Source organism: Pongo pygmaeus, chromosome 7 (assembly GCF_028885625.2).
Source record: "Pongo pygmaeus isolate AG05252 chromosome 7, NHGRI_mPonPyg2-v2.0_pri, whole genome shotgun sequence".
Taxonomy (NCBI): Eukaryota; Metazoa; Chordata; class Mammalia; order Primates; family Hominidae; genus Pongo; species Pongo pygmaeus.
The window spans coordinates 147,486,191-147,500,000 of NC_072380.2; the positions used below are offsets into that span (position 1 = coordinate 147,486,191).

At 44.7% G+C, this 13,810-nt stretch overlaps 1 protein-coding gene across 12 annotated transcripts in view; it reads right to left on the minus strand.

Moving 5' to 3' along the window:
* Window positions 1–13,810, minus strand: part of ZFAT (zinc finger and AT-hook domain containing) — a 236,882-nt gene that overhangs the window by 113,359 nt on the left and 109,713 nt on the right. For all 12 annotated transcript variants that reach the window (XR_010127299.1, XM_054498875.2, XM_063669101.1 and 9 more), the window contains 2 exons: window positions 9,279–10,735; window positions 8,246–8,478 (listed from right to left, as the gene is read on the minus strand). Coding sequence is in view for 11 of the 12 variants with exons in the window: in XM_054498875.2 (XP_054354850.2) it covers window positions 8,246–8,478; window positions 9,279–10,735 (1,690 nt within the window). In the remaining variant the exon portion in view is untranslated. The remainder of the gene's footprint in view (window positions 1–8,245; window positions 8,479–9,278; window positions 10,736–13,810) is intronic.

Below are 13,810 nucleotides of genomic sequence, written 5' to 3' on the forward strand. Positions count from 1 at the left end.
GCACAAGAGCTACCACTTCTTAAGAACTCACTGGATGCAAAGTGCTTTACATACCATATCCTATGAGGCCTTTAGAAACTTGCCCAAGGTTCACACTACACCGAGGGCAGAGCTGGACTCCAGAGCTCTTGCTCTTGTGAGACCCTGACTAGCAGAACAGGTTCAGGGCTCAGAGCCCCTGGGTTCAAATCTTGGTTTTGCCCCTTATTAGCTGTGGAACTTTGCGCAAATGATTTAACCTCTCAGTGCCTCCGTTTCATCATCCGTAAAATGGAAATAAAACACAATGCCTCCTTCACAGGGTCACAAGAAGGATAAGGGAGATGAAAAAGACATAGAGTGTTTAGAATGGAGCCTCTCCTATAGTGAGCGCTCAATAAATCTGAAAGACTTTGCTGCTGTGGTTTCCGCATTGCTGTCATGTAACTCAGCCTGAGACAGCAGCCCTTCTCATGGGCTAATATTCCCTGGGAGTCTCTGAGAGCAGGATCTGAAGGATCACCCTCCACCTCCTTTGGTGTTCCCCAGCATACACTTAGAAAAAGTGTACTTTACATTAAAAACCAAAACCAAACCAAACCAAAAGTCCTTCTGAACAATCAAATGGTTTTGATGCATTTCCCACCAAACATATGAATACCAAGCAACGCCAGCCAAGCACACATGTCCAAGGGATCCAGGCACCACTTAAGAAACTGTCCTGAGTTTTCTGGCCAGGCAATGCCACAGATCCCCACACAGGCTACACCACAGGTTCAGGGCTCCTCAGAGTACTCCTGTCACTGTCCTCCTCTGCCCTTGGCCTTGGGCAAGATGCCCCGGGTCAGGCGGGCATCCTGGAGGAGACCTCCATCATCCCTGGCTGCCTCTCGGTGCCCGCGTCATTAGAGTTGAGGGAAGCATTCAGAAGGGCTTTGAAGGAGTTTACAGTGATCTCCCCTGAGCCTCTGCTATTTGATTTTTTTTCTTTTAATCTCTGATAGTCAGAAAGCAATTTATCTCAGAGCTTATTAGGGGCCCTTATTTTTTGATGCCTTTGAAGACTGTCAGAAGGACACAGATGGTGGTTAAAGGTACTGGGCGGGGGTGGTGGGGGGAACTCTTAGGACTCATTTACTTCTTTTTCAAAACCTCAGTTCCATACCAGAGATGAAAACTCAGACTGACACAGCAAACTTAAAAAGAGTGGTGGTTAAAAGAGCTCCCAGCAGAGATGGAGAGTCTGAGAGACCCATGCCTTAATGATGGTAGGAGAGCCCAGCTTTTGGAGTCTGTTTGCTCTGACGGAAATGGCCTTCAAAGCAATCAGGACCCTTTGAAAGAAGGGAGACGCCGCATGAAGCTGCAGCATGGCCTGGGGCCTAGGTCAGCCCTAATCCTGAGGCTCACAGCCCAGCTCTGCTCCGGGCAAACCTCATCTGGTCTATGCCTCAGCGGCAGGTGCTTTAAAAAATAAAGGTGGGGGTTTCTACTCAACCATTTCTCAGGAATAAAGTCCACAGTTATGGCATGTGCTTTCCTCCATGGACTCACTCATTCATTCCTCAACTGCTACAGGGCCCCTGTTATGTGTCAGGCGCTGCACTAAGGAAGAGGTGTGAGACTCTCAGGCGCTCGAATGCTCATCAAGAAAGAGATGTATCAACCCGTGGAACCCAACCATCAGTGAGGATGTCTGCAGAAAGTGCAGCAAAGCACAGGAAAAGTGATGCTGAAATTGCAACTGATTTGAACAAGTTAGAAGAGAGCCAGAAACGTGCTCGATTTAGGATTTCAACTCAAGGGTTTTCCTTTCCACTGGAAATAGTTCTGTTTTGCCATGTGATGCCCTTTCAATTTAGAATCTCAGTTTTTGCTGAAATGAAGCTGTTCTATACACAACATGCTCTGGTAGCCTGAGGTCTCCTGGACAGTGGATAAAACACCTAAATGGAGCAACACAGAAACAAACTTGTTTTGTGATCAAGTAAGAAAAGACCATTTTCTTATAGCTCTTGGGAAGGGAAAACATTATGCGCAATCATTTTAATTAAATAACATTTCCTGTACTTTAAAAGTACACATACTGACCATGTGTACCCATTTATTTCCAGAAAGAGATTGAAAGTAGCTTTGTCTACCTTCTCAGTGCTTTGTTGGCAATATATTATTTTAGCTTATCTCCAGAAAGTACATGTAAGATTTCTTTTGAATATGTGTACCTTGATAGCCAAAGAAAGACTATGCACTTCTCAATGACAAAGGTTAAGTATTCTAAACATTTGTTGAGAGACCATCAGACTCACATGCACCACCGCCAATCACTATTACTATTCCTCTTCTTCCTTCTCCTCCTCCTACTAAAAAGGAGGATTAGATGGATGAATTACTCTGGACAGGCCCCTCCCTATATGCTGTGTCCCTTACGAACATGATCTCGCTAAACTCCCATGGAGGTGGGTCCTGTTGTCTTCATTTCCAGGGGATTTGTTAGGTTATGGAGCCACACCACTTCTAAGTCCCAGAGTCAGAAAGTAACATCAAACTTACCAACTCCCAAGCTCAGACTGTAACTGCTACAAGACCCTTAGCATCAGGTATCTTTGAGGTTTTCTGAGAAGCAACACAGGCCAGAAATAAAGGGAATAAACTGGCATATCATAAACATCCGCCAGATGCTGTACTTCCTGCTGCCTCACACTTTTGTGTCAGAAGGAACTTTAAATAACATTCTCAGATACCACCTCAAATTATGGTGGAGGTAGGAGCCCAGGAATATCATTCGTAACAATTATCCCCATGAGACTCTGACTGAGGACGTCATGAATTATGTGATTTAGGCCACTAAATACGTATTTAAGGAGACCCACAGGGGTCACCCATCTGACAGTAACACCCAGCACATTCATGCACACACACTGACAGATAAACATTTAAACACTGAAACAAACGTCTCTGAAAATAATACTTACCCTTGGTAGAGGTGAATAATGCTGACAGGTTCTATTTTATTTTATTCTGTTTCATTTATAAGATATCCTAGCTGTGAATCACTAAACTGATTTCACAACCTTCTAATGGATCTTTTTATTTTTTTTTTGAAAGACAGAGAGAGAATGCTGACTTGGGTGTTCTGTACAGTACAGCTTTTCTAATGCGGTCCTCACAGCCCAAAGAGGCAGAGGAAAGTACTTTTTATCTCCATTTTTATAGATGAGAAAACTGAGGCTTGCGGAGGCTAAGGATTTGCCCCAAATCACAGAGACAGATATGAGGTCTGAACTCGGGCACATCAGAACCTAAAGCCTCCTCTCATCCTACTGAAATCGTCTCAAGTGCCCCCTTCATAAAGTGTGCGCAATGCTGTTAAAAGTGGATTTGCTCCAGAAATGTCACTGACTCTCTTCACTAGGTCCCCATATGTCCTCAATGCCAAGACATCTTTGACTATAAGTTGACATCATCTAGTTACTAATTGGAAGAAGGAGGTAGTGGGAAGAAACTTTGTTAAATGTACACATTCTTTCCAATCACTAGGTTTATCCTCGGCTAATAAATGGTTATAAGAGTCACAGAAACAGGCACTTAGGCAGATTATCCTACAGTCCCGATGCAACTGGAAAGAACCTGGATATGGGCCCATTTGAGGGCCAGGTGGGAGAGATGGCTACTTCTAATCTCCTTCGTTTTTGCTCTTCATGGGAATCTGTGCTGAAAGCAGTAAACGCTGAAACAAATGCAGAAGGCCAGGCAGCCAGAATTATACCTGCTTCCATCTCCAGGGTCACAGGTAAGGAAACCAAGCCCCACGCTGGTGCAAGGTCTCGCCCCAGGTCCCATGCATTTCCTGATCAGAACAGCACCATTCTCCTGACCCAGCTAGACCCTGCCATGATCACAATCCTAAGATCAACCTCATGGACATCCATAAGGCACTTTCACATCACAAAGCACAATCATGCTATCCCACTGGAGCATCGCCACCATCACAAAGCACAACCACGCTATCCCACTGGAGCATCGCCACCATCACAAAGCACAATCACGCTATTCCACTGGAGCATCGCCACCATGCAGAGAAAGCAGGGAAGTATTTTTCACTCCACTTTCAGGTAAAGGGAAATAAAGACCAAGCAGTCTGCACAGTCCACAGACGTAGAGCCAGAGCCCTGTCCTGTAACTCCAAATTCCCAGTTTTATCCATTTCATGGCAGCAATAATGGTACAAGTGTCAAAACAGTAACAATGACACAGCTAAATACTGGTGGGTGGCGAATAAAATAACTTTTCTTAGATGCTTCATAATTTTTCTTAGATGCTTCATAATTTTTGAAAACCCTTTTAAGGAAAGGTTGATACTTAACCTCCTAGAATTAACCTCCATGCTTTCTTAGGTGATTTCACAAAGAATTAGATTGAATCCTGTGGACTTAAAACATACTGTAGTTGGGAGGTACTGTCTGGGTGAAATTACCACTAAAAAATGCCATCAACTGATGAAATGCAGCGTATCCATGCAATGGAATATTATTCAGCTATAAAAAGGAAACCATGGATGAATTAAGGACAGAAATGAGTCACAAAAGACTGCATCGAATATACACATTTTATGATTTCTTTCATATGAAATGAAAGAAATTTCATATGAAAGAAAGAACAGACAAATCCACAGATACAGAAAGTAGATTAGTGGCTGCCTAGGGCTCAGGGAGGGGAACAAAGGATGGCAGCTGATGGGTACCAGGTTCCTTTATGGGATGAAGAAAAAGCTCTGAAATTAGCTGTGGTGATAGTTGCACAACTCCGTGAATATACTAAAAAAAAAAATTTGATTTCACACTTTAATGAGCAAATTGTATGCTATGTAAAATATATCTTGATAAAGTAAAGCTGTTACCAAAAAAAATCCACATTAACTGTCCTTGAAAATATGGAATTCTATTTAAAACACTTTGCGATAGCAACTTTATTATCAGATCAAAAGAGTCTTCATTCAGGGAAAGCAGATTTTTTTTTTTTTTTTTTTTGGTACTGTGTCAACATTTCCTTGGTACCCTTGGCTTCATTACAAAAATAATTTGCAGGCTCAAAAGACAAATGTCTAAACTAAAAATCCTGGAACCTGTTTTCATAAATCATGCTATCTTACTATGTTGGCAATATGGTCCACCTGCTTCATGGAAAATGTTCAGTAATTCAATATCCTGGAGTAAATACAAAAAGCTTCCCCTTGGTTTGTGCTGTTAACTCTGCTGGGAATTTCCTCCTCACTCTCTTTCTTGGCCCAAATCTACTCATAACCTCAGAACCCCTTCCTCCAGACAGCCCTCAGAACCCTTCCTCCCAGGCCCTTTCCAGGCAAATTTTTTTTGGGCGGAGAGTACATTGTCGTATTGACGTCACTGTCCCTCTCACGTTGCCATTTTGCCATTACCGTTTATTGTTTAGCTCCCCCTTCACAAAACCAAGAGCACCCTGAAGGCAGGGACCAGATCTTACTTGAAAATCTCAATGCCTGACACGTAGAGGAGGGGGCCTCCAGCCAGCGCTGGCTGGCTTTGGAAGCAGCGGCAACACATTCACCTTTAAAAGCATTTCAGCTGGAAGAACTGCAAATATCAGTGAGGGAAAAGATTGAAGTTAAACTTACAAGTTCTAAGAAAATGTGAGAGCTAACGAGGAGCAAGCTAGCATATCTTTTTTATAAGGTCAACTGAGTCACACCCCCTTATTCAGCACACTGCTCTTCTCTTGCAGTTAGTTGCATAGAAATTTTATTATCGTAGCATGAAGCACAACTGCCACTTAACAGCACAGAAAGAATCAGCACAGTCCCTGCCCTTAGGGCACAACATCTGCCTCAACCACATTTCTTCAGATGACGGACAAGTGTCCAAGAGACCTACCAAGAACCATGTGGTTGCTGTTAATGACCAACTACAACAAAATGGGCAACCCGGGGCAGTGGTGAGAATGTGGGCCTAAATTCTATCTCTGTCCCTTACCAATGGCACGACAATGAGCAAGTTACCAAACGACTCTGTAATGCCAGGCCCCTAATCTGCCCAGTGGAGGAAGTACTCCAACTCCTAGAAGTAATATGAGAATTAAGACTGCACAAGGAGCTGACCCACAGGATAAAGACAGCAGCTGTTCCTTCCCTTTCCCCCAACATGTATTACCCCAGATGCCATCCTACATGTTCACATTGAAGAGATAAGCCTCTCAGAAGGAAGATTCATAACCATAGAAACTTGAAAAGAGAAAGCTCTTTAAATGCTGGTTTATTAAGAAGAATGAAGGCAGATGTGACTGGGGCCAAAGATCTCAGTGCACATTCCTGACACTCCCCCACTGATCATGAGGCCCAAGGATGTGGCCAGGAGGCCGGGCATCAGCAGCTGGGGTAAGAAAATCGCTGGGCTGAACCGTGGGTCCCTCACAACAGGCAGGCAAGATTTGGGCGTGGAAAAATACATACAGTCCCAGGTGGTAAAGCTCACTTACAACTTCCCTTTTCTTGTCATTTTTTCAGCCTATGTTTCAAAACCTCTAAATCCAGAGCAGCAAGTTCCAAAAGGAGAAGTAGAATCAATAATGATAACAGTCCATGACACACAGTGCTTGCTCCATGACAGGCACTGTTCTAAGACATTTACATCTATTCTCTCACTTCATCCTCATCCAAGGATGGGTAAACTGAGGTAAATAAGTCACATGACTTTTCTCAAGGCTAAACACGTGGTAAACAGGGGAGCCACGGTGAAAACCCAGCAGTCTGCTTCCTGGTTTTAATTGCCATATTCAAAGGCTTCTCCCAAGAACTTGTTCTCATACTGGCTTCACTCCCTCCCGACTTCATATGAGCTTTCAGCAAAATCACTTTAATGAATTCTGCCACCTCACTTTTCCCGGCCATAATAGCGTACTGGAATCAGTATCTATGTAACAGCAGTTCCACGAAGAATTACAAACAACATGCCTTCACATGCTACTCAAAGAGAGAAAGAGAGAGAAAGAAAAGGAAGGAGAGAGAATGTGTAATGAGAAGTGCCAAATGACATGCTATAGCCGGTACACAGTCAACTACATGCAAGCACTGTGCCAAGTTCTTTAGAGTACTGTACGTGTGTGTGTGTGTATGTGTGCATATAAGTGTATGTGTGTAGGTGTGTATAAGCACGTGTATAAATACATGTATATACACATCTGTATATGTGTGTATATGCATATGTGTGTGGATGTATAGAAAATAGATTTTTTAAAAATATGTATCTTATACAGAAGGCTATTTCATACAGGTCTCAGGGAAGACAAGTGACTTGCCCAAGGCCACAGGGCCTGTGAGAGTGTTGGAGACAGTGTTTGAATCCAGGTATCCAACCCCAAAGCCCATGCTCTGACCTACTCACCACATCCAAACACCTGACTTTACCCTTAGTGACAAACTGTCATGATTTTTATGCCAGGAAACCATGGTAGCACATCAAATGTCTGAAGCTTCACTTTTTGCTGTCTGTAGCATAAAAAGGCATTCAATTAAAACAGAACCACACCTGGGGCCAGATGTGCTTCCTTTATAACTTGAAGAAGTCTCAAATCACTCTCAGGTGTCAGCCTCTTGAGTTAGATTAGAATTTGCAAAAATAAACATTCATTCACTGTGTTACAAGATCCTCCACCAAAGACCTAAAGAAATTTACCTTTGTGAATATTAACAGCATATTGAATTAACATATCACTTTTTAAAAATAAACATGCTTCAAAGACATTCTCTCCCAGAGACTAAAATAAATAACACAAAACTGTGCCAACAGTGGTCATCAACATCTACTATGCTCTTACTTACTCTGAACCAAATACTGTTCTCATCACTGTACAGCATTATCTAATTCAACCTCTCAACTACGTTCAGTAAGAGCTATTACTGTTATCTCTGCTATTAATTATTCTTTAAAATGTCATTTGAGAAATTCCGACTTTACTTCTACTCTATAGATATTTCTTCTGTAGACTTCATCTGATGCTAAAAAAATTTGCACAGGAAACAATTTATTCCATCTAATCTCTTTTTTCAATGTATTAGAGACTCTTGCTGTGAAAGGAACCTGGGAAGCCTCTGCCACGTGCACAGCTGTGCAAGCAGAAGGACCTCTCTATGTTTTCAGGGCTGACCTGCAGTGGAGACACCTACATATAAGTATAAACTTGAGAAAGCAATGAGCACCCAAGGGAGATGGGGCTGCCACTTGGGCTTGCTACTTACCAGTGCTGTGTGAACTTTAAGATGTGCCTGTAGCTTATATTTATCTGGAGTCGAGTAGTCACAGCCGTCGGTGGGACACTTCAGCAAGATGTTACTGTGTTTCTGAATTACGTGGCGTTTAAGGCAGTTTTTGGTGATGGAAGAATAATGACACTGAGAGCAATAATACAGATGTTCCCGGGTGTGGGTGCGGACATGCATATCAAAATGCACTTGGTACCAAAAAAGTTTGCCTAAAAAAAATTTTGACATGAGAACAAGGAAGTTTCTTTTTGACTGATTTTGAATTTTTTTAATTATTATTATTTTTTATCTACAATATTTATCTCCCTCTTGCGCTTGTCCGGGTCACCCTTCATACTTTTCACCACATTTCTGTCTGAAAATTACCTTTCAAAGGTGGGAGGCTGCAAATATTAAGGGTGCTACTAGTTTTTGCATAATGTTAGGGCCAGGAGAGGAGGAAGCCAGTGTTTACTGAGAACCAGTTATGGTGCCAAATACCATGATGCACATGCATAAATCTACAAGTCTCTAAGTTCTACCGGCCCTCCTGGGACAGCAGGTCTGGAGCTGGATTTTCTATATCCTGTACCACCAGAGTTCCAGGAGCCATGCTTTCATTGTGAGTTGCAGGGTGCTATTTGGCACCTCCCTACAGAGAGCTGCAGCCACTTTTGTAACCTCTCTTGGCTGATCTAGTAGTTGGCCACAATTTAAAGCTCAACTTTAAACTTGCCATGTGCCAGAAGAAAGATTCTTCTTGGTTAGAGTTCTGGTAGAGGTCATGGGTAACCCTTAGCACACACACCTGACCAGACCAACACCGTCAACTGTGCAGCCATCCCGGCCGCCTCCACAAGACTCCAAGCACTAACTGCCACACAGGGGCCACCGTTCCTATCTACAATGGAGGAGGGTGGCTCACTTAGAAGGTGTTCTTTGCAAACAAACATGAGCTCAAATCAAATGTGAGGTGACCACAGCGTGATGGTTGTGGACAGGGCCACACACCGGCGCTGCCTTTCCTTACCACAGTATTCACACTCCAGGTCTCCATAAACTTTCCGGATCCGCTCACACAAGCTGGTGTTCATTTGCTTCTTCTGTAAACTGTTCAGGACCTTCATGAATGCGGTGATGCCTGACCGGTGCTCAGGGACAGCTTTGCAAGAGTCAGGCTGATGTGTGATGGTGTCTCCACCACCAGCTACTGGAGGGAGGAGGTCTGAGGCCTCAGCTGGGTTTGACCTGAGACACCTGCTGGGATCTGGGTCACCAGCTGAAAGCGCAGCCATGTTCTGCCTTTCCCCTGGGGGGCTCTGGGCGCCCTGGCTTTCCTGATCTGACCCAGCACTCTGGGCCTTGGACAGCAGTAGTGTGATCACTTCACCTTGCGTCTGGACTGAGCTTCTGTGCTGCATGTCTGCGGGCTTCTCAGGAGCAGCATGAGCCTCCACGGAGGAGCTATCATTTTTCAACAAAAAATCATCTGAAACCACCTCTTGAGAATGCAGGTCTGAGGAGGAGACCACGGTGGTTTCCAGCTCACAGGGTGGCAGGGCTGTGCTTTCGGCCTGCGGGGAGGCCAGGTGCACAGCTGGGGCAGGCATTTCCCCAGGGGCCTCCAGCTCCTTCCGGCCCTCCTCCAGCTGAGTGTCCCCAGGACAGGCCTCTTCCTTGAGTGCATTCACGCCCTGGAGGGCAAATTCCTCTTCCACCAGCTGTAGCTGGTCCCCCAGAGCTTCTTGCTGGATGTCCCCACCAGGCTCCAAGAGGCAGAAGCTCTGGTTGATGGAACTGGTGAAGATCAAGGCCTCCTGGGCAGCCCCATGCACCTCTTTGATGTGGGAGCGCAGCCTGATGGAGCTGACGAACTTCTTGCGGCAGACGGCACAGACGTACACGAAGGGGTGCTTCCTGACATGCAGCTCCAGCGCCTGGTACTTGGTGGCCCCATGGCCACAGAGCTCACAGGCAAAAGGCCACTTGTCTCCGTGGACCAGCATATGGCGGTCACGGTCCAGCTCGTTCTTGAACTTACGCTCACAGATGTGGCAGTCATAGAGCAGCTGCCGCTTGCCCTCCCTCGTCATCAGGCAGAGCTCGTCCAAGGCCTCTTTGACCTTCTTGTCCTGTGGGTCATGTGCATCTCGGATGTGCTTGATGAGGTTCTTGACGTCAGAGTACTTCTTCTTGCAGAAGCGGCAGTGCTGCTTGATCTTCTTGTGCACTCGCTCGATGTGCACCTTGAGGTGGCCCTTGCTCAGGCAGGTGAACGAGCAATAGTCGCAGGCGAACTTCTCTCCAGTGTGCTTGCGCAGGTGCACGTTGAGGTTGGCCTTGATGGCACTGGCATAGCTGCACTGGGGGCACTTGTATGGCTTTTCATTGGTGTGGATCCTCAGGTGGGCCTGCAGCGAGTGCTTGAACTTGAAGACCTTGTTGCAGTATTCACAAGTGAAGATTTTGAGCTGAGTGGGACCTAGCCTAGAAACAGATGACAGCATGGTTACATCTGGAGACCCTGAATGTTCCTCATGAACTCTACATCCTTTTCATGAACCAAACACTAAAGGCTGAAAAGTGAATGAAACTGGACAGACGCTGGATGGGTGCATTCATTCACTCAACAAACAGGATCGGAGGGCTCGTGTGTGCCATGGTCCTTCAGGAGCTCACAGTCTTGGGGGAGGGAGGACAGGTTGGCAAATATTTGCATGACAGTGCACTGTCAGTGCATGACAGTGACAGTGTGGTATGTATTGATAGGAATATGCACACCGCAAAAAAGGAAAGAGACCTCTAACCTGGATTAGGATAGCTGAGAAAACTTGAGGAAGAGATGTCTGTCTGGACTGGGCTTCAAGAAAAGGAAAGAGGGAGGCAAGAGAAGGAAGAAGGAAGAGGAAGGACAGGTGTGCCATCCACAACACACACAATAATAATCAGCTGTGTTCCAAGCTGATCTAGGTGGATTCTGTGATATTTTAAGAGGACTAGTCTTAATGGAATGAATTCAGTCTGCTGCATAAGACTGGATGCAACCATCTTTTCAATAGCTTGGTTAAGCCAGACTTGCCTATTCATTCAACCAACTGTTGGGGGTGACTCTTTTCCTTTCTGCAAGTTTCCATGTGAGGGCCAACCATTAGTGAATGACCCCTGGCCTTTCTTTACATCCTTACTTCTTCCCAAGAAAAGAGAACCAACGTGTTTGATTGGTGACTTTAGAGCAGGACCTAAGACACAAGCTGAGCTCTGCCTGTTTCTGGGGAGGATGTGCCTGCCTGGGGTGAGCATAGGATACAGCGGGCACTTAGCCAACTGGGCCTCTGTGAGCCTGGCTGGAGCAATCCAGGACTGCGGGTGGGAGAGAAAGTCTGTCTCATTCTGCAGGCAGTAACAGGAGGCTATTGCTGACTTGTACCACACTGTTCTCCTCCACAGCTCTGTCAGTAATAGAGCTGGCGTGTGGCTCTCCATATTTCTCCTTCTCTATCATGGTTGGTTTAGAACGCAGATGGGGAAAATAGGGTTGCTGTTTATTAACTTCGTGTTCCATTTATTCATAAATGGCCACCATTTGTTAACACCTGCCAATGCGTTTCAGACACTGCATTAGATTTTATGTATGTGGTGAAGAACAAAAGCATGGTCCGTCTGCCTCATGAATTCTGTCTCTTTCAATACAGTAATATGTGTGCTGAATGAGATGGTAATAATAACAGCTAATAATTATTGAGTATGTGTAGTATGATAAGCTGTATGCTAAATATTTAATCCCAACTGTATTGTTATACTCATTTTACAGATGAGAAAACTGAGTATTTGCCCCATGTTGTACAGTTAGTAAGTGGTGAAGTCAGGACTTGAATCTAGGAAGACTCTCCAACTCTAGAGCCTACAGGTGCATGCTTATCGTCTCTACTGCCTGAAATCACTGACACGCAGCGACCCTGCCCCAGAGTGGCTGTACCGCAAAGAAGGCTCCCTGTGTGGGGTTTCCATTGCTGTTGGAATGGCCAAGCCTTGTTTCTGAAACCAGCAAATGACAGTCACCAAAGTACCACAATAGGCACCAGGGACAGGCACTGACAGATGAGTCTAAGGAGGCAAATGAGGCTTCTTCTCCAGCCGTAACTGCCTTCTCTGGACAATGTGTCCACGTTATCCAAAAAGGACCTCAAACATACTAATAATCATGTAGTGCTATTAACCAGATACCATTCAACTGTACCCACTCTCACTGTAAAGTCTATAGTTATAAAACTATCCAAACAACTGTGTCTAATCAATACAGGTGGCCTTGTCTTTAAATTTAAAATATTTAAATGGATTACAGTCCATAAATACCAGAGGGTACAATCCACATGATGTAATTACAATATTTAAATTTGGAAGTTACTAGTATGCCTGCATGCTAAGCCCAAGGCTAATTTAAGGAAAGTAATTTGGATCTTTCTCAAATGACAAAGATATCCAGAAGGTGATACATATTATCGGCACAAAGAATGCCAAAGAAAGAAACCCTGGATTCATAACATTAATTAAATAAATAAATCAAGACTTTGCATATTTTCTCCTCTACTGCAAGATCTAAACAGTCTTAGGAGAATCTTTTGCTCTGATTTTTTGTATTATTAGGCAATACCTGGTAAAGCCCTTAATGCCCGGGTTCCCCTTGACGATAGTGAGTCTGATGAGGATGCTACACAGCCTCCGTCTGACCCTTAAGTCCAAAGTCATTGACTGTGACAGTGAACCGATGCCAGAGCTTCGATGTCCATGCGAGTTCTATGAAGTCACTTTATTCCAAATGCTGCCTCCTCAGAGAGGTACTCACACCACTGCTTTTACAAAGGAATCCGGCCGGGCGTGGTGGCTCATGCCTGTAATCCCAGCACTTTGGGAGGCTGAGGAGGGCGGATCACGAGGTCAGGAGATACAGACCATCCTGGCTAACATGGTGAAACCCCGTCTCTACTAAAAATACAAAAAATTAGCTGGGCGTGGTGGAGGGCGCCTGTAGTCCCAGCTACTCAGGAGGCTGAGGCAGGAGAATGGCGTGAACCCAGGAGGTGAAGCTTGCAGTGAGCCGAGATCGCGCCACTGCACTCCAGCCCAGGAGACAGAGCCAGACTCCATCTCAAAAAAAAAAAAAAAAGAAATCCAGCAGAACTTTAAGAGGTCCTACTCCTTAATCCAGTTATTCCACTTCTGGGAATTTATCCAAAAGAAAGAATACAAAATTCAGATGATGGTGCTCATGGCTCATTTTCCATAATAGCTAAGAATGGGAAGCTGTTCGAAGGTACCAACATAGGGAACTAGTTTGTTTGCATGTTTATCTTTCTTCACTTATTCATTCCCTTAAAAAAGTTTTCCAGGTACTCAGGATACAAAAGGGAATGAAAACAAGCACAGCCCTGCTCTCTGGAGCTCACCTTCCAGAAAGTGCCATAGGCCAGCCTATGTACTAAATATAAAAGTAAGCAGACAAGGACCATCAGGCTCCCTGTGAGAAGGATAAGGGCCGGACACTCCGAGAGTCCAGTCAGGGTA